At 58.1% G+C, this 20,267-nt stretch overlaps 1 protein-coding gene and 2 long non-coding RNA genes across 4 annotated transcripts; 1 reads left to right on the top strand and 2 right to left on the bottom strand.

The window, feature by feature from the left end:
* Window positions 1–30: 30 nt before the first annotated feature.
* Window positions 31–2,054, bottom strand: LOC117802331. The gene is made up of 3 exons (XR_004625480.1): window positions 1,941–2,054; window positions 1,220–1,326; window positions 31–145 (listed from the first exon to the last, which is right to left on the bottom strand). It is a non-coding gene; the product is annotated as an uncharacterized LOC117802331 (long non-coding RNA).
* Window positions 1,718–16,360, top strand: KCNK17 (potassium two pore domain channel subfamily K member 17). Its single transcript, XM_002926510.4, has 5 exons — window positions 1,718–2,081; window positions 5,545–5,659; window positions 10,519–10,679; window positions 11,090–11,264; window positions 15,891–16,360. The coding sequence occupies exons 1-5, from the start codon at window positions 1,809–1,811 to the stop codon at window positions 16,199–16,201; spliced, it is 1,035 nt and encodes a 344-aa protein (XP_002926556.2). The 5' UTR covers window positions 1,718–1,808; the 3' UTR covers window positions 16,202–16,360.
* On the bottom strand, window positions 3,385–19,009 carry LOC117802330. 2 transcript variants are annotated; one of them, XR_004625479.1, is made up of 3 exons: window positions 18,255–19,009; window positions 6,456–6,585; window positions 3,385–3,993 (listed from the first exon to the last, which is right to left on the bottom strand). It is a non-coding gene; the product is annotated as an uncharacterized LOC117802330 (long non-coding RNA). The 2 variants fall into 2 exon arrangements; XR_004625478.1 differs by lacking the exons at window positions 3,385–3,993; window positions 6,456–6,585 and adding exons at window positions 11,279–15,430; window positions 16,382–16,528.
* Between the last annotated feature and the right edge of the window lie 1,258 nt (window positions 19,010–20,267).

Genomic DNA, 20,267 nt, shown 5'->3' with positions numbered 1-20,267 from the left:
TGGCTCCAGGAGCCCCTCCTGCTTCCCCTACCTCTGTATGCCTTCCGGACTTCCTGTGCCATGTCCTTTCCCATTCCTTCCCCAGCCAGGGCTGGTCTCAGGAGCTCTCCAGAGAGCAAAGGAGATGTGATGTCCGAGCAAGTCACTGCAAGGAGATGTAGGACAGGATGAAAGACAGATGTGCGTAGAGTGAGACGTGCATCGTTGTCCCAAAGCCACTCCCCTAAATGTGACCTGGCAAAGCCGAATCCAGACAGGGATCAATCTGGCCAAATCCACTTCATGCCCTCCCTGCATTCCCCTGACCCAGGAGACTTTATCTAGTACAGCAGACAAAGAATGACTTTATTTTCACCTCACTTGATACAAGCACAGTGTGCATTTGTCAGACCTCTACTGTGTGTCAGGCAGAATGCCAGGCTCTGGGGGTACAACAGTGAAAGATCCTGCTCTCTGTGTGCGTTTTGTCCACCAGAAGGATTAGACAAGCAGAGAGGTCCGACCCAGTACCCCAAATGCTATGATGGGGTAGAGCGAGTATGACAAGAGCCCATAGGAGTGGCTGGCAGGGAGGTCAAGGAGAGAGGCTGGGCAGGGACTTTGGAACATCTTTGTGCAAACAGGATGTCGGCCCTCAGGAAGCTGGCAGCTGCCTCCCAAAGCCCACCAGCTCCTCTTGCCTAGAGGTCTGGAGCTGTCCATCAGCAAGGTGGAGATCTTGGGGGTCCCACCTACCTTCCAGAGTGTGGCCTCCCCTGGCTCCTCAGGGCACCCTTGACCTCATCGCCCCCTCTGAGCGCCTGTCTTAAGAGCCTTCCCAAACACACCCTGGGAAAACAGGGAGCCAGCCGATCCCAGGAGAGCCCCAGGAAATCCCAGGAGAGCCCCAGGAAACGAGCTCCGTGGAAGCCTGGCCTTTCTCCTGCGGTACCGTGACTTCTCTGGCCAGAAGGAGAGGAGAGATTGAGACCAGCCCATCCAAAGCCCAGCCTCATCAAGGACCCCAAACCTCTGCCCCTGCATCCGCCATCACGACCACCCATAAGTGGCCAGGGGCTCGGACAGCACTGAGCCACGGCTGCGACTCAGAGAAGGCTCCAGCTGGGACACACACAGGGAAGGGTCTACTGCAGCAAGAGACCCAGGTTACGCTGCCCAACTTCCTGATATGGAGAAGAGGCCTGGGAAACGGAAGACCCCCGGGGAATTCCTTGCATACCTGGACCCTGGGCCTCTTCAGCAGCAGGGAATGGACAAACCCACTGGTCAAGACTCCTCTTGCCTCTCAAGTTCAGAGACGAGTGGTGATCAGCTGGGGTCCCTCGCCTTTGGGTACACCACGGAAAGGGGGTGTTGCAAGAGATCCAGGGAGGACTTGATAGGTGGCAAGTGCTTGGTGATGGTCCCAGGGTCTAAGAACTTAGGCTGGGGCCCTAAGGCAATAAACTTGGCTTCTACTTTCTCTTTCTCCTGCGTGCAGTCTCCAGGAGTCCCTCCCACTGCTCCCTACAGTAGGACACACTGGGGGGCTCTGGGCCCCTTCCACCTGGGCACCTGTGGTCCACCCCCAGCCCTCCCCTTCTCCCTAAGCTAGGCCTGGGGGATGAGCACTGCACACACACTCAAGGCGGGGCCAGATGCCCACAGCTCCGGCCTCATTTTGTCCCTGGGATTGGATCCCAGGGCAGGGTGGGGCCGGGCTGTCCCATTCCCCCCGGCAAGCCTCCTCTGCTGGCCACAGGCAGGCGTTGGCTGGGGAGGAGACCAGCCGAGCTCCTAGCCCTCTCCTTCCACTTCAGTCCGGGCCCATGGCTCCAGGCCCCGGCCTCACTGCCTCTCTGGCGCTGTGCAGACCCCGAGCCCGGGCGGCGCCCGACCACAGGGCTCCGGAGTGCGCGGTGCCAGGCACCGTGCTCCTCCTGCTCGGCTACCTGGCTTACCTGGCGCTGGGCACCGGCGTGTTCTGGGTGCTGGAGAGGCCCGCGGCGCGTGATTCCAGCGCGAGGTTCCAGCGTGAAAAGTGGGCGCTGCTGCAGAACTTCACGTGTCTGGACGGCCCAGCGCTGGACTCGCTGATCCGGGTCAGGGGCGAGCGGGGCAGGCGGGGCACGGCCGGGGCGAGGGGGCACGCCTTGGCTGCCCGCCGGGAGCACTGAGGGGACAAAGAGGCGGAGGGGTCGACGCGGGACGCCTGGGGGCGCGGGGGCCGGAGGGTCGGGCTGGACCGCGGCGGGACGGGCGGCTGTGGCGGGAGCGAAGCGCGGTGCTCCGTCAGTCCTCGGGTAGGGCGGAGAGACCACGGCGCGCCCGGTGGAGAGGGTTGCCAGGCGCCAACACCGGAATTTGAGCACGGGTCTGGGGTTGGACGGGCCTGCCGGGTGCGTCTGCAGCTGGGACAGGGCCTTGCAGGGGAGGCGGCGGGGCGAGGGTCCCACCAGGCCAGTGCGCCGCTGTGTCGGGGGTCGCACAGCGGGCCAAGGACGGAAGGGCGCGCCTGAGCCCTGGCACGGAGAGCGCAAACACGCGAACTGGGGGAGAGGAGGGCAGGGGCCGCTGGGCAGTGTCCGAGGATGCGCTGAGTGCGGTAGGAAAGGGTACAGGGCGCGCTTGTCCCAGCGAGTGAGTGGGATGGGGCCGGGAGCTCGGAGTGCACGGACCCGCTCTGAGAGAAGCCCGGGCAGTCACAGGGGCGCTCTTTGGCCGATCCTGTTCTACTATGGGTCTTCGGACTCAGGGGCTGGACGCGTCCAGGCGATGCAGAGGTCCCTGAACACAGAGACTGCTCAGGGGATGGGGGACCCAGTGGGGGCGTGGGGGAAGGGGGAGGCAGGGAAGGGGGCATCTCAGATGGATGGAAGTCTCCTTCGACCCAGCAGGCCACTCCCGACTAGGACCCACCCAGAACTGGCGGATGCTTTAACGTCCCGGGACCTCCCTTGGTCGGGGGACCCAGACAGCTGTGTCCCTAGCCCCGAATGCCCAGTCCCGCAGTCCGGGCGCCGCCTCCACCAAGGAAGGCAGGGCCTCAGTCCCAGAGTGGCCAATCCGAAGCCAGTCCCCAGAAGGCAGCAGGGAAACATTTCTGGGTGGGAAGTGACCAGGCCCTGGAGCAGTGGTAGAGTCCTGAGCACTTGGTCTGGGCTCACTGGTCAGCGGGAGGACTGTCTCTGCTAAGGACCTCACGCGGCACCTCCACCCCCCACCTCTGCACTTTCACAAATGCAGCAGCACTGCCTGGTCCTGGAGGCGGGGTGGCACCCCCTTTGCACAGGTGGTGAACCTCCCTTACCTGCGGTATCAGCCCAGGGAGGATGACCGTGACAGCAATGAGAGCAGTGAGTGCGCTCACTGTGTATCCAGCATTGTTGGAAGGTGGGNGGGGGAAGGGGGAGGCAGGGGAGGGTTGTTGGGGAAGGGGGCATCTCAGATGGATGGAAGTCTCCTTCGACCCAGCAGGCCACTCCCGACTAGGACCCACCCAGAACTGGCGGATGCTTTAACGTCCCGGGACCTCCCTTGGTCGGGGGACCCAGACAGCTGTGTCCCTAGCCCCGAATGCCCAGTCCCGCAGTCCGGGCGCCGCCTCCACCAAGGAAGGCAGGGCCTCAGTCCCAGAGTGGCCAATCCGAAGCCAGTCCCCAGAAGGCAGCAGGGAAACATTTCTGGGTGGGAAGTGACCAGGCCCTGGAGCAGTGGTAGAGTCCTGAGCACTTGGTCTGGGCTCACTGGTCAGCGGGAGGACTGTGTCTGCTAAGGACCTCACGCGGCACCTCCACCCCCCACCTCTGCACTTTCACAAATGCAGCAGCACTGCCTGGTCCTGGAGGCGGGGTGGCACCCCCTTTGCACAGGTGGTGAACCTCCCTTACCTGCGGTATCAGCCCAGGGAGGATGACAGTGACAGCAATGAGAGCAGTGAGTGCGCTCACTGTGTATCCAGCATTGTTGGAGGGTGGGCGGGGATCGACTTGTAGTAACTCCTTTCATCCTCAGCTGCCTCACAGGTAGGTACCAATTCATCATCCCATTTTCGAGAAGAAGAAACTGAGGCTCAAAGAGGTTTAATACAAGTACATGGCTGCATAGCCAGGGAGCTGGGCCGGTTAACCACCAAGATGGGGTTCATTGCAGATCTGGGGGGTGTTCCCCAAAGTTCCCGCGGGGCTTTCATCTCCCTAGCTTCCATCCAACCCCCCTTCTGCTCCACCTGCACTTCGCCCCTTCCTCAACCATCCTCAAGATAAGGACCTGGTGTCTCCAGCCCAGATCTCCCCCTGAGTACAGACAGGTACATGCAACTTCCTCAGATTCCCCCAAGGTCAAGAGCAAGCAGCCCTCTCCCCGCCCCAGCCCTGCACCTCCACCTATTCCAAGTCTCTGTCACTGGCCCCACATCCGCACACTCTCACTGTGGTCTTAGAGGCTTCCCTCACTACCCGCACCAAATAGGGGCAGAGGCCTAGGCTTCTGAATATCTCTTCCCTGTTCCTTCTGGACCACTCTGGGCCAGGACGCAGGCCACTCGCCCCTGCAAGAGTCTCTCACACCTCTGCTGCCAGCTGCCAGAGAACACACAAAGCGGACCTTGCCTCCTCTTTGCTCATGACCTTGGGAGAGGCCTGCTGCTCCATCCCTGGCATGGCAGAGCCGAACATGGCCTGGCTCCCAACTGCCTTTCGTCTCCCTGTGCTAGATCCCAGGCACAGTCCTGCCCCGCGGGCTCTGCCCCTGCTGTCCCATCTCCCTAAATGTCCTTCCATCAGGAGCAGTCCCTTTCGACCCTCGAGGAAGGCCCAACTAAAACATCACCCCCTCCACGAATCCTCTGCCCCATCCCCATCAGAATGAACACCTCTCCTCTCTGCATTCTGATATTCCTATTATACTTGGAATCATGATGATGATGGTGGCAACCACTCACACTTACCATGTCCCAGGTACTGTTCTAAGTCTACACCGAATACCTCATTTAACCCACACATCACCTCTATGAAGTAAGTGCTATTAGTATTCCCATTTTACAGATAAGGAAACTGAGGCACAGAGAAGTGGGGTATCTTGTCCAGGATCATGCAGCTATGGTGCCTTAATGCCCAGAGCTGCACTGTCTGCACTGTATTAGTTAAGTCTGCTTCTGTCCCGCTGAGGACTGAGGTCCCGTCTCTTACATCTCCAGGTCCCCTAAAACCACGTGTCCTGCCTGACAGTGCTCGTTGCAAGGATGGGAGTGAGCAGGGGAGGGGGAGGGAATGGTGTTCTTCCAGCGGAGAGACACCCTGAGCTGAGCTGGGCTCTAGGGTAAAGAAGAGAAGGAGTTGTCCCCATGGTCCCTGCCCCTGGGGAGGCCCTGGGGGGAGGGGAAGAGCCTCCTTGCCCTGGAAGGGCTGAGATCATAGAGTGGTTGTGAGGATTGTCCATGAGTGTGTGTGTGTGTGTTTGCAAGCACACGCATGTGCATGTATTCATGCACACACATGTATGTGTTTGGGTGCAGGGGCCCAGTTGCCCCACAGAGCCTAGTGGTCACTGCAGCCTCTCTCCCAGGGCATCGTCCAAGCGTACCAAAATGGGGACATTGTCCTTGGCAACACCACCAGCATGGGGCGCTGGGAGTTCATGGGCTCCTTCTTCTTTTCCGTGTCCACCGTCACCACCATTGGTAAGAGCAGGATGGGGTCAGAGTGAGCGGGGTTGGGGAGCCTGGCCTCTCCCTAGAGGCTGGGGAACAGGGGACCAGTGCCTTTTGGAGGGGTCGCTAGGGCCCCGTGACTAGGGGTCGCTAGGGCCCCACGACTCCAAGTGTAGTCAGCCCCTGCCCCTGCCTGTGGGCAGAATCTCAGGCTCCCCTGGGATCTGCTGAATCCGTTTCTGCAATTCACCAAGGTCTCCAGGACGTTTGTGGGCGACACTCAAGTTTGAGAAGCACTGTGCTGGAGGATTTCTGCCTTGCACAACCTTCCAGGAAGCAGAGGGTCTCCCCTGTGCAGCAGTAAAGATGCTTCTCGGCTTCATCAGTGTCCGGAGCAAGCCCACCCAACACTGAGCCCAGGGGTGGAGGCAAGGGCAAGGGAAAATTGGGAAGGAGGGAGGGGCAGAAATCCAAAATGAGCCTTCCCACCCGGTGTTCTCAGCATTGGGGAAAGGTGGCCATTCTGGGAGGCCTCTCCCCAGCTCACTAAGGCAGCCCTCACCCCCCTCACCATCTTCTCCAAGCCCCCTTCCTCCCTCACACACAGGGATTCTGGGAGCCAGACCTCTCTCTCCTGTTTCCCAAGCCCTGCCTTCAGGAGGGCAAAGGTAGGACTTGTCCTGGGAAGGTGCCTGGGGGCTGTTGGAAAGGGAAGGAGAAGAGCAGCCTAGGTCCCTCCAGCTCTGAATCCCAGGAAATAACTCAAGTCCAGAGCCCCATCCCCTCGCCCTTGGGGTCGCCCCGCCCTGCATGACACCAGACTTACCACCAGGGGGCAGGCTGACACCACTGCTCCACCAGCTGTGGGCCAGCCAGGCTCCTCCCCCAAGCAGCCAGGGTGCCAGCCTCTGTCCTCCAGAGTGGAGCCAGGCAGGAGCACCCAGAGGACTCCCCATCTAGTTGTAAAGAAGCGAATAGTTCTTGGAAACGGGTCTCAGGACCACACAGGAGCTTGGGAAGTCCTCCACCTTGAGTCAAGCATGCTTGGGAGCCCCCCTCGGACCCCGGGATCCCTGTGACCCTGGAAGGACTAGCCAGGATGGTATTTATTCCTCTTTACACCCCCTGGGCCTAGAACAAGGCCCTGCAAACAATGGGCACTCCACAAACATTAACACATTAAGGATTTCCAAAAATACCCATTCCACCTGCACTCATTGAGTCCCAGGGCAGGAGGGGAAGTTGAGGCGCAGTCACTGTGCGGAGGCCTCCTGGTTGTATGGGGGTCTTTAGTCTCTAACCCCCCCACACCTCCTACACCCTTTGCCTGAGGCTCTGGCCTTCGGCCCTCTGAATTCTGATCTGGCGGCCTGTCCCTTCCTCTTTACTCCGTCTGAGCCAGCTCTCTCTGAAGGGAAGGAGGGCAGAGGAAAGGGTAGCCCGCCCCACCCTGCACACATGGTCTACTTGCTGTGAGGGGCTCTTTTACAACTGAGATTTCATTTTGTCCATATGGCCTCACCTCCATCACAGAGGAGGAAACTGAGGCACACAGAAATTGCACAATTTCCCCCAAGGTCGCATAACTAGTAAACAGCAGAGTTGGAATCTGAAACCCAGCTGGGGGACAATATTGTTCTTTCCAGTAGTGCAAACCTTTAGGAGGTTTACAAGACAGAGTGGGAATTCTAAACAGCAGGAAGAAAGAGAAGGACGTTCTGGGGTGGACAGTAGGGAAGCTCATGACCCTGTGATTCTGACCACACGCACACGCACGCGCACACGCACGAGCATGTGGAGAGCATGCAGAGAGAGGAGGGGGGCAGAGACAGGAAACAGGGTACCTATGGAACACTCCACGNCGACCCTGTGATTCTGACCACACGCACACGCACAAGCATGTGGAGAGCATGCAGAGAGAGGAGGGGGGCAGAGACAGGAAACAGGGTACCTATGGAACACTCCACGAGGAAAGGAAGGAGTAATCTGAGAGGAGCAATAGAGAACTGCCTCTTTGGCATCCCTGGGGCCCTGGATCCAGCACCCGGGAAGGGCTGTACTTTCCAAGACTCAAAATGAAATAGGGTCTGACAGGCCCTCGAACACTTCTAGACCAGCCAAGCAGGCCTGAGCTCCCAAATTGGCCATCGCTTATGAGCTCCGTCCCTGCTCATTCGTTCACTTAAACAGCCACGCATTCATTCAACAAACAGACTTAGTATCTATGGGAGCCCGACAGCTCCGGGGCAACAATGGTGAGTGGAAACTGGCAAGTCCATGCCCTTGGGGGGCTGACATTCTAGTGCAAGAGGACACCCAACAAACAAACAGATACATAGACAATATTCAGGAGGCGGGAGGTGCTTCGAGAAAAATAATGTCGGGTAAAGGGTCTGATACTGATGGGGGGTTATTTTATAGAGAGTGGCCATCGAAGGCCTTGCTGATACAGTAACACTGAAGCAGAAACATGAACAAAATAAGGGAGAAAGCCATGTAAATATCTGGGGAAGCAAGTGCAAAGGCCCTGAGGTAGGAGTGTGGCTGGTGGGCTTGGCCAACAGGAAGGAGAACTAGGCTACTGCAGAGGGTTGGAAATGAGAGCTGACTTCGGAGGAGGCACAGGGCAGCCACACAAGGCCTTCCTGGTAGGGCTCTCTCAGGATGTCCTGGGGCTGGACTAGCAAAGTAAACGAGGTGACAGGTGGGAGGCCTGCTGAAGTGAGAGGTGGCTTACGTGGAGCTGTGGTCACCAAGCATTAAACAGGCAAATGAGGTCTTCACTGGTGTCCACTGACTGTACTGACCTAGGGTTGGCTGCAAATGATGGGGAGGGGAAAACTCACTTAATGTCAGTCTGAGAAAGGCAGGAGCTTCATGGGCGGGGGGGTGTCCTCCCAGATTTGGAATCTAAGTGCCACCATTCCACAGGTTAGAAAAGAACCCCAGGGACAGAGGATAGGACTTGGGGGGACCCACAGCTAGACAAGGGGGGATCAGGAAGGAGTCGGGCAGAGAGGTTTACTGAGACGCTTACCTCTCTCCCTGCATGCCCAAAGAGAGCTCCTTCCTTTAGGCGAGGGATCCTAGGAAGGCCAAGAAATGGAGGATGCACAGGCCTCTACAGGAGGCTGCTGATGTCCTCAGACCAGAAGCTGGTCCAGTGGACGTGAGTCATTCATCCACTCATGAAGCAAACGTTCCTTTGGCACCTTCTGTATACTCGATGCCTGAGGGTGCCCATCCCCATCTATGGCGCACCTCCATTGCTTCCTTCGGTCCCGTGCACACTGTGAGGTAGGTGTCCACAACCCCGTCTTGCAGACAAGGACACAGAAGCTCAGAAAGGTCAAGCCACTTGCCCAAGGTCCCACAGCCTTCAAGGGGCAGAGCTGGATTCAGATGCAGGAAGCACCTCTGATTCCAAAGCCCACGCACTAGACGAGTGCATGCTCTGGCCGCTCTTGGGACTATGCCCTCTGAGAGCCCTCAGTAAGGTGGGGGGAGGTAAAGCAGTACAAGCGAGCATGGAGTATGTAGGAGTGCTGACCCAGTCTGCACCCCCGGGGGGCAGGGGGCAGGGCACCTGTTCTTCTATTTACTTATTCATTCCTGTATTTCCCACTCGTTCGTTCATTCATTCATCCATTCATTCATCCTTAAACTCATTCAAGACACATTTGGTGAGCACTTATGAGGTGTCAGATCTGTGCCAGTTGCTGAGGATATAAAGCTGATTACGACTCAGCCCATGCTCTTGAGGGGCTCATGACCCTTGAATGGCAGACTTGGAAACAAATCACGCTCATACGGTGGGTTACCCTCAGAGCTGGCAGAGCGCTGGCCGAGCCGCTGCACTAGGCAGGCAAGGAAGGAAGCAGGCTCTCGATAGAGGGAGAGTCATGCTCAAAGGCACAGAGGCAGGAGGAGGCCTGGGCGTTCAGTAGGGCAGGAGTATGGCGGGAACTGGGAAAGTGGGGGACCAGACAAGCTCGGAGATGGGCTGGGTAAGACTTTGGGCTTTCCTCAGTAGACGCAAGGAATAATGACAGCTCATAACCTGGGAGACGATATAATCAGGCTTGCATTTGACACAAGACAAGACAGCAGTGCTGACCAAGAAGTGGGGGGGCAGAGATGGAGAGGAATGACGGAGGAAAGAATGCCCAGGCTGACCGAATCCTTTGAGGAACGCCTCCTTCTCCCCCTAGCCTCCCCATCCCTTATCTTCATGACAGAGGAGATAGCCAACCTCCTCTTCCCCCAGGGCACCTGACATCCATCCACCACCCCTCACTCCCAAGGAGTTTGGGAGGGAGCCCCTCTGGAAGTCAGGTATCAAGACAAAATCAGATGTGCAAGAGATGTATCGGGAGAGGGGAAGGAGGTCTTTGAAGCATGAAGAAGGAGCCCGAAAGATGGTGGGAGCCCCAAGCAAGACTGCCTGCGAGGGGGGCCGCATGAGTCAGGGACAACCGGCCTGGGGGCCACGCCCAGAGACAGGAGCCTGGAGGCAGCAGGGCTGGGGCTGGAACGGTGTCGGTCCCGGAGGGGCAGCACCGGCAGGCTCCACACCCTTCCGAGCCCCTCTCCACGTCCTTGTCTGTCCACAGAGGGGGAGACGAAGGGAGGGAAGGGAGTCCCACACTGGGTGGGTTTGCGCTCACACACACGGCTGAGCCTCCTGGAGCTTGTCCTCCAGTCTGTAAAATGCCGGGCATAACCCCCACTTGGAAGCTGGGTTGTAAGGTGGGACTGGGGGAACGAAGGCAGAGTCCCGGAGCGGGAACCCGAGGCCTCTGTAAATACCAGCTGCCAGGTCTGGAGGGGATGAGGAGTGACGGCCCCTGGGGATGCAAATGGCCCCTGATGTGCCTCCTTCTCGTCAGGCTATGGCAACCTGAGCCCCCAAACGATGGCCGCCCGCCTCTTCTGCATATTCTTCGCTCTTGTGGGGATCCCGCTCAACCTCGTGGTGCTCAACCGGCTGGGGCATCTCATGCAGCGGGGGATGCACCGCTGTGCCCGCAGGCTGGGGGGCGCCCGGCAGGTGAAGGGGCTGTGGGAGCACGGGGACGGGTGGCTTACTTCTAAGGTGAGCCCGGTAGTGGGAATTGGGGGCCCCAGGGGAGCAGGGGTTACTTCTGGGAAGCAGGGTTCCTGGTGGGGATGTGGTGGGGTTGGAGGCCACTGCCCAGAATGGGGGTCTTTAGTAATAAAGGGGTATCAGTGGGGGAGACGCCATGGCCCCTGGGGGACGGGAAGGGTACAAGCCAGCCAAGGTCTTGCCCAGGAACCGGGAGAACACAGACAAGGTGGAGGGGCCCCAAGGGGACAGCCCCTTCCTCCTGGCAGGGAGCGTTCGCCCTGCCTCCTGCTCAGGACCCCCCGCCAGCCTGTCTGTCCCCCCAGCACTGGGTAGAGGCCACACGGGGGCCGGGGCTCTATGTGCACCTGCAGGACCCGACCAAAGCTCGGTGGCTTGCGGGCGCCGGCGCCCTCCTCTCGGGCCTCCTGCTTTTCCTGCTGCTGCCCCCGCTGCTCTTCCGCCACGTGGAGGGCTGGAGCTACGTGGAGGGTTTCTACTTCGCCTTCATCACCCTCAGCACCGTGGGCTTCGGCGACTACGTGATTGGTGAGAGAGCCCTGCAGGCGGCGGCAGGGGTGGCCTGGGCACTCCACTGTGAGGCTGCCCCCTGCCTGCTCTGTCTGCTGGCACCTGCTATGCACCAGGCCCTATGGGGGCTTGCAGGCCCAAAGTCCAGAGGACACGGTCCTTGGCCAGTTCAGCCTACTTTGTCGTGTGATGGGGCCAAGGTCCAGCTAAAAAGCGACACCCGGAGTTTGACCCCGGGCTTGGAGCTGGCTGTAAGCGACACTCCGGGCCCTCTGGACAAGCATTGGAAATGTCCGAGGCTCAACTGTTGTTATGAGCACTCACCAAGTTAGGGGAGTCCCTGACCTTCCTCCCTGATCCTTCCTTGTCCCAGCATCTGTCCTCCCCACTTCACCCTGCCCCATGAAACGCCAAGCGCCCCACTCTCCCTGGGCCGAGGGCCCTACGTTCCACACCACAGGCTGCAGGGACCAGGCAGGAGAGTCTGGGAGAATCAGGAAATGCGAGCCTCCCCCGCCCTCATTGGAAAACAATTGGCAGACAAACTCTGAGCGCCAGCAAGGAAGGGCTGTGTGGTCCAGAAGGCCCAAGGTGAGGTTGAATCAGCAGCGGTCACCACCCAGTGTGGACAAGGCGCGGGGCCAGAAGCCGGGGCCTTGCCTCATAAAGCTATGGCAGCCGCCCAGCAGGTGGCGGTGGAGGGACATTCTGTGGGGCCTCGGGGGCGCTGGGCCCTCAGCTTAGCCTCATCATTCCGGTCCGCTGCCCTCCCCTGCAAGAGCAGTGGCCTCTGTACCACCAGCACACTGGTCCCAAGGGGCTCTGCGCCCTCCCTCAGATCCCTGGCCCTCAGTTAGGGAGGAGGCTCTGTCCTTCTTCACGTCCGTAGAGACAGAACCCAGCCTGGAATACCGAAATGAAGTCCTACAAAGGACCAAGCAGCTAACTCATCAAACAACCTAGAGTGACAACTGTCACACCCATTTTACTGAGGAGGAAGCGGAAGCTCAGAGAGGCCAAGCCATTTGCCTGAGATTGCACAGCCAGCTCAAATTCTGATCTGTTGACTCCCAAACTCATACTCTTTCCAGACCACCTCCCACATTCCCTCTCTGGGCCTCAGTGTTCCTATGTATAAAATGGGGGGAGTGGGTTAGGTGATGATTTTCTCACCTGTGTGCAGGGCCCCCTTCCCTGAACCTCTCTTTCCTTAGGAAGAAGGGTTCTATGTCAGAGACCTCATGCTGTCCCTTTCTGGTATCCTTCATCCTGGGAGGAAGCTTGTTGCTCTGGAAGGAAATCTTTGAGGTTTCCTCCAACTGGGTATGGTCCCACTCCTATCCTCAAAGTGGAGAGATGTGCCTGAGGAGAACTGAGCCCAGTGGCTCCAAGGGCCTCATCTACCCACCTCACAGCTCAGAGAGAGATTCTTGGATCTGTCCTCTCTTCTTTATTTCCACTGCCATCTCCTTAGTCCAGGCAGGGCTGTTGTATATGGCTGGTTACACAGGTTGGGCACTGCACAACCCTAAGGGGTTGCCATTCACACAGAGCACAATGGGATGGCACCCATGGATTTGTGCAGCCTATGTCTTTGTCCCCCTCCCACCGGCTCTTAGGACCTTTAAAAATGACAGATGCTATCATATCACCTGGCCAGCTTCTCTGAAAACCTTCAGTGTTTTCCCACAGTCTTAGGATAGAGTCCGAAATCCATGACTAGGCCTGGGAGGGCCCTCTGGGTGGCTGAGCCCTGCCTCCCTCTCTATTCTGAGCCCTCCTTCTTCCACCCTGCAACCGGGCCACCTGGGGCTCAGCCAGAGCAGCCTCAGCCCAGGCCTGTGTATGTGATGTGTCCTGCCACAGCCTCCCGCACCATCAGGGCTCAGAGCATGAAACTCAGGCTTTGTCCCGGGGCTAGTCCTGAACCCAGAAGGCCTGCTTCTCTGAGGGTGTCCTGTGCAAGGAGAGGGGAGGAAAAGTGGGAGCAGGACTCTTAGCTGCAGTCTCTTCATGCCCACTGATCAGCACGTCCCCCAGAGTCCGGTCCCGGGGGACAGCTGCCCTGGAATTTTGCCTAGAGAGGCCACCGTGGGGCTGAAGGGGAATGTCTGTGAGGACGTCCTGAGGTGCCACAGTCCCCTGAGGCAGGGTGGGCCGGAGGAGGAGCCGCTGTCTCTAGACACGGACACCCTGAAAATGCGAGGAAAGGCCTCCAGCAGCATCAAGGGAGGGCCAGTGACATCCACAAGCCCTCTCTGCTGGAGCACGGAGCGCTGAGCAGGGTCCCCGCTTCCTGGGAGCCACCCTGTGGGGAGCGGCTGAGCCAGGGAGGCTGGAGTACAGAGCAAAGACTTCCCAGAGCCCCCTTCCACCGGACATCCTGACTGAGGAGGTCTGGTTCCAGTCCACAAGAGGAGGCCTTTAAGCCCCCGGGCAGACCACTCCCACCGAGGGGCGCTGGGCAGAGCTGTTCCTTCACCACATCTCCAGAGGTGTGCCACTCGCTCAGCTTCCCTCTGCAGCCACGTCAGTGCCCTGAGGCAAGTGACGACACAGAGAACCCTTGAGTGTCTCATGTGCAAGGAGAAACCGAGGCCCAGAGTGGGGAAAGAGGTTGACTAAGGTCCTGGAGCAGGCACTCCAAGAGCAGCAGGTCAAGGACAGACTCCCAAGCCAGGACACCTGGGTTGCAGAATCTTCCACAGTTAAGCAGGGACAAACCCCACCCCCACCTCTGCTCCATGTCTCTCCGCCTTCTTGTCCTCCAAGGACAAGGTCAAACCCTTTCCTTGGATGGGAATCCTGAGGTCCACGACATGGACTCGGGGTGTCCGTTGTCCCTGTGTCAGCAACCATGGGGGTATCGTTTTTACAGCCGCTCCTCTTTCCCCGAAGCCTGTAGCCAGAGCAGCACCCCATCCCAGCTGCCTGCTTCTGCCTGGCCTCATACCCTCAGGTCCCCAATTGCATTTGCAACTCAGTGGAGCGCCTTGCCAGCTGCTGCCAGATCTCCCGCCACTATGACTTTGGCTAAAACAATGAAATAAAAGAGGAGTAAGACACCTCCTCCCCTCAGTTGCCAGGAGCAAGCCGAATTGGTGGGTGGGAAGGGCAGGGAGCTGGCTCACTGCTGATCTCATTTGGGACCGCCAGCGGAATCTGGGCTCCATAACCCAATCAGCTTAATCCAATCCTGGCTCCTGCCAGGCAGCGAGGTAGGCTGCGGGCTCATTGCCGAGCTGGGGCCCAGGAGAGGGGCCCAGGCTCGAATGACAGGAAAGAGAGGTTATCTTGGGGCCAGCTGGACAGGATGGGGGTAGACAGAGGGGCAGTGGGACAGGACACGAAGACAGAAAAAGATGTTGAGGACATAAGGTAGATCTCACCCTTTGAATAAACCAGATCTGATGAGGGAGGCAAGAGAGAGCCCTAGGAAAGAGGGAAGAGTTACGTCACAGAGCAGGCTGAGCTTCCCAAGGACCTCCACCTGTCCTTCCCTCGGCCATTACTTCTCCAGTCCTGACTATGTTGGGGGCGCCCGTGCCGGGGTCTAGTGGCGAGTAACACAATGACCCGACTACACGTCTTGGGCACCTGTTATGTGCCAGGCACCATTCTGAGAACCTCAGATATTTGAACACAGTCCTGGAAGGTGTGGAGTTCTCGTTGTCTCTATCTTGAAGATGAGGAAGTCAAGGCCCAGTGAGACTAAGCAGCTTCCCCAGCAGAAGCACCTGGGCTGGAGGAGGGAGTAACAGAGGGGCTCAGCCTAGTCTCTGGAAGTGAAGACTAGCTGAGATCTATCTGCAGGATGAGGGGGAGTTAACTAGGCCAAGAGGAATTGGAAATGAAGAGCACTCTGAGTTGGGAGGATAGCAAATGCAAAGGCCCTGGGGCAGGAGTGATGATAGAAGGAGAAAGAGGGGACAGCCCAGAGTGTCAAGCAGAGCCCTCAGCGGGAAGAGGTGTGCAGATCGAGGCTGGAGGAGTCCATAAGGCCCTTGCGAGAAGAGTTTATGATTTCATTCTGAAAGCCGGGGGCTTGGAAAATAATCATCTTCCCCACTTGACAACTGAGGGACCATTCAGGCAGACGAAGGCACCCAGCTAGGAAGGACCAAGGCAGGATACAAATTCCAGTGGCTCCATCTCTTCTTCTGAAAGCTCCTGGCAAGTTGCCTCTGTTTAGATATGAGGAAACCAAACACAGAGACAGGCAAACAACAGAGAGGGCATTAGAATCTCTTAGAAGGCTTATTAAAACACAGATTGCTGGGCCTACCCCCAGAGTTTGCATTCAGTAGGTCTGGCACGGGGCCTGACAATTTGCATTTCTGGCAAACTCTCGGGAGATGCTGATGCCGCTGGTCCAGGGACCCCACTTTGAGAACCATTGGGATAGAGCACAGAGTCTGTCAGAAAGCCAAAGAGGAAATTCAGCTTCTAAACCCAAGGTGTCAACCCAAGGAGGCTTCCTAGAGTCCTACAGAGGGGGCCGCAAGGCCAGCAATCTCAGACCAGTTTGAACTTCCCAAATTCTGCACATATGCATCAAGACACACATGTGCGTGTCTGTTTCTGTTTGGGAATGGGGCCTCGACCTTCCCAGGCCTCCACCCTCTGACCTTGCCTCTCCCCCAGGGATGGACCCCTCCCGGAGGTACCCGCTGTGGTACAAGAATACAGTGTCCCTGTGGATCCTCTTTGGGATGGCGTGGCTGGCCTTCATCATCAAACTCATCCTCTCCCTGCTAGAGACCCCAGGGAGGGCGGGTTCCTGCTACCACCACAGCTCCAAAGAGAACTTCAAGCCCCGAAGCTGCAGGCAGAGTGCAGATGGGGAGGCGGAACCCCGTTTGCCACAGCCCGGCTGCCGTCCAGAGGAGCCTATGGGAATCATGCAGCGTCCAGAACCCTCTACCCAGGCCTCATGCTGTGGAGAGGACAACTAGCTATACCTCAGTACGTGTTCCATCTTCTTCCTCAGCAACAAGAACCCTGGTTTTAAGGTTGGCACGTGACCACCCAGACTAAAGACTACTTTTTTCTTTATCTCCCCTTGAGGCTATTTGCAGCTATATGATTAAATTCTGCCCAATAGAATACACAGAGAAGTATCCTGTGTGACTTACGAATGTGACTTTTCAAAGCCGGATGGGGGGGGGAGTATGCTCCTCTTCACTACTTCCTCTTTCTAGCTGGCTGCAATGCTGATATCGTGGCTGGAGCTCCGGCAACCGGCAACCACATCGCACCATGAGGTAGGGGCCATGTTTGAGCTTGGTGACAGAGTAAGATAGAAAGAGCCTGGGTTCCTGATGGTTGCAGAGCTCCCATAACAAACCTGGACCGAATACCTCCAGACTTCATTTATGGGTGAGGGAAATACATGTCGATCTTATTGACTACAGTATTTTGGGGCTTGTTTGTACTCACACCCACGGGTAATTCTAACTGACATACACAGCCAGAGACAAAGGCAGCATCTGAGACTGAAACACACGGCGAGAATCTACTCCCTTCCCAGGTGAGTTTGCCCAGGACTCCCTGGTGGAAGGGATGAGTTGAAGGCGCAAGTGCAAGTCTTCCTTCACCTCCAGAGACCTTCTAGGTAAACTCACTGAAGATTTGCTGATCATTGTCAGGGCTGAGACAGCCAGCAGGCAACTGGTCCCACTTTGGCTGCGGATCCTTGCCCTAGGGCTTCCTCACGCCCGCCAGGGGCGGGCCAGTGGGCTCCTCCAGCCTCACCCAGCCCTCTGCATTTGAAAACTCCAATCACAGTTTGCAAGGCCACGTAGGGTTTGCAGACCTCACTTCAGTATGTAGATGGACTGTCTCACGGGAGCGTTTCTCCCGCTTAGGGTTACCGCTAAGGCGGCACACATCCTGTGAGGTCGTTGCAGCCACACCTGAGGGTCACCAGGGGCAACTGGGTCTTGGCCTTGGTGGATGCCTGTGACTGTGACTCAGCCCCCCTCACTGTAGTCACGTGGTGGCACAGGGACCCAGGGGGCTCCATGTGGCCGCTCCCTGTGGACAAACACCTCGGCCTCAGAGCCCTCCTGAAATTGGTTCAGGGGCAGACTTTAGGCCAAGCAAGAAGGAAGGGTTGTTACACCATCTATCTTACGCCATCTGGCCTGGCCCTAAGTGGACCAAGGCCAGACCGAGGAGCAAACACCAGCGAGTAAACAACAGGGTCCATGCCCTCCTAAGGCCCACAGGCTGGGCAGAGCAAAATGGAAGTGTGGAAGAGATTGCTGGAGGCCTGGAACTGGCCTGGCCTCCTTGTACTTAACATACTCCGGAGAGAAGACCCATAACTCAAAACTGGGAGAGACAGAGAAGCCAGTGCTGGGTTGGTTTCCATGGTCCCAACTCTACCTCGCCTTGAGGCCCTCTCTCCCCATGCCTGGCCTGTTAGACCGAGTCCCTCTCACCCCCATCAAGCCCTTTACCCCACACACACCCGGACCCAAGCTCACAATGCCTGCCCTTGCCCAGGGAGAACAAGCCCGTGGTACCCACGGTGGGGCAGAGGAAGGCTTCTGATTGGCCAGTTGCCTGCAAATGTCTGCTCCACAGCCAACGAGAGGCGTCGCTGGAGCCCTGAGGCAAAACCCAGACAGGGAGAGGGAGAGCGGGGTGGGAACGTAGAGAATAGTGAGCGGTGTGGAGTGCGAGGAAAAGCCGCAAGAAACCGTGTTGGGAGCCACCAGGAGAGGTCTGGATCTGGGAAAGGTGCAAGAACAGAGTCAGACCTCGGCACGGAAACCATAGAGGAGAAGAGGCAGTGAGGGCTTCCAGCCACAGACGAGAGGGAGGGGAGGTACCCGTGCTGACGGCGACAGGGCAGTCTGAGAACGCTGTCCTGCAGCGTGCGGGCAAGCAACCAAGTCCCTCGTTCCCTCGCACCACCTTGACCTTGACGTGGAGGGAAAGCGGGCCCCTGGGAGCAGTAGAGCCCGGCTGTTCAGGGTGCAGAGCTCGGAGCCAGCTTACCTGGCTCACGGTTTTGGTGACCCGTGCAAATCACTTCACATCTTGCATCAGCTTCTTCTTCCGCGAAGGGAGATAAAAGCCGGGCTGCTGTGCCGGGATTCGATGAGTGTGTCAAGTAGCAGCAAGGTGTGCGTCATCCCCGAGGAGGCGTGACGCGCCATCTCAGCTTCTGGCGTCGCACAGCGGCCCGGGGACACGGCAGGAGGCGGGGCTGCGCAGGCTAGTGGCTACTGGCAGGCAGGGCCTCTGCTGATCCCTCTCGGGGCTCGGGGCTGGCCAGACAGGCTCCACTGAGCAATTGGTGATGCCAGACTCGGCTCCACCCTGGGGGGCTTCCAGGCTGACACCATCACACCTCTGGCCAGGATGAGAGGCCTGGACACGCATGAGTCAGAGAGGACCCTCCTGGCAGACACCGGGAAGCGAATGCAGAGTGTGCACACGCAGGGCCAGGGGACAGGCCACCGCTGCGCCCATGACGCGGAGGGACAGGTGGACCCCTCACACCCGGGGCTGCCCTGCCTCCCCTCCCGGACAGGCTGTCCAGTTCTGTGGGCTCAGCGCAGACAGGGCAAGATCGGACTCACTGTCACATGGTGGTTCCCTTTAAACCAGCGACATTCGTCATCACCACGTCATCATCCTGATTTCCTAACATTTATGGGGTGCTTATTATGTGCCAGGCACCATTTGTTGTAAACGCTTTCCTCGTACTGAGGTATTTACTTCTCCCGTCAACTCTGGGAAAGGGGCTGTTCTTTCTAATGCAGTTGTAAGACGGGGAAAATGACATTTCCCCTGGATGCAAAGCAAAGGCAGCCGCCTGTCCGGTGGTGAGCAGGAGAGGTAAGGGCCTGGCCCCGGGGCAGGGAGACTCTCCCTTTAAGCCCTGTGTGATCTTGACCAGCCACTCCCCTTTCTGTGCCTCGGTTTACTCACCTGTAAAAAATGAGGCTGGCTTCAGGGAGTCTGCATCTTACTGGTTCTATTCTCTCAGCTTTTTTCTGGATTGTTCTAGCCGGCCAAGTTTCAGCGAGGGCAGTTCCCGGCCCCACCCATCTCCTGGGCTGTCTTAAGCATTTAGGTCCAAGGAAGTCTCGCTCTGTCTGTCTTTGTCTGTCTCTCTCCCTCTCTGCCTCTCTCTCTCCCTCCCTCACACACACACACACACAGAGGCACACAAAATTCCCCAGGTCCTTCCCTCACAGCCCCTCCAACACTGGCAGCCTGGCTGGGGGAGGGGTGTCCTTTCATTTTAGGAGCTGGGCCAGAGCAGGTTTGACTAAGTAGGAGCCAGAGGACCCCCATAGTCGGGGCAACAGCTATGTTGAGAGTCTCCCCGTCCCCAGTGCCCTCTATCCTTACCTCACCGGCTCCCCACCCCTGGGCTCTAGGCCCAGAGAGCCCTGGCCTGAAGTTGACCCTCTGACAGTCCCCTCTTCTCTCCCTAAACCACCCACGCTACTGGCCACGGGGCCTCCCACTCTACTGTCCCTCCCACCCCCCCACCCCAGACACTCTCAGTGCTGGGCCCTGGGCCCTGGCCTCACCGACCCTCTCTCCTTCTCCCCCCTATACTGTGCTGTGCTCTGTTATGTCCTAACTCTCTTGCCCTTTGCTAACCAAAACTCATCTCCAGTTAAAATTGTTCGTTGGGGTTAAAGAGAGAGCAATCCCCACCCCACTCCGCACCAAGTCCTCCTCAGCCCATCCCTAGGGTCTTTGCCCAAGATTCCTGGCCCACCCCCACTCCAATCACAACACCCTCCCCATCCCAATGGCAGCCTTGGCAAGGCCTGGAACAGGAAGGACAATCAGAGCTGGACACCTCCCACCCCAGTTATGGCTTTTGTGGGGAGCCAGGGATACTCTCTCCATCACACCAGCATATTCTCCAGAAGCGTGAAAGCAAAACCATTCAGACTCACTCCCCATCAGCCACTGAGCCCCCTGCCCCTGCCTGGCTCTGGGATTGGGATCCTGCTCAGCCTTTGCCCACATTCTAACCTTCCC

This window comes from Ailuropoda melanoleuca, chromosome 5, assembly GCF_002007445.2.
Source record: "Ailuropoda melanoleuca isolate Jingjing chromosome 5, ASM200744v2, whole genome shotgun sequence".
Taxonomy (NCBI): Eukaryota; Metazoa; Chordata; class Mammalia; order Carnivora; family Ursidae; genus Ailuropoda; species Ailuropoda melanoleuca.
Note: the sequence above shows the minus strand (reverse complement) of the source record. Positions and strands in the feature narration are given on the sequence as shown.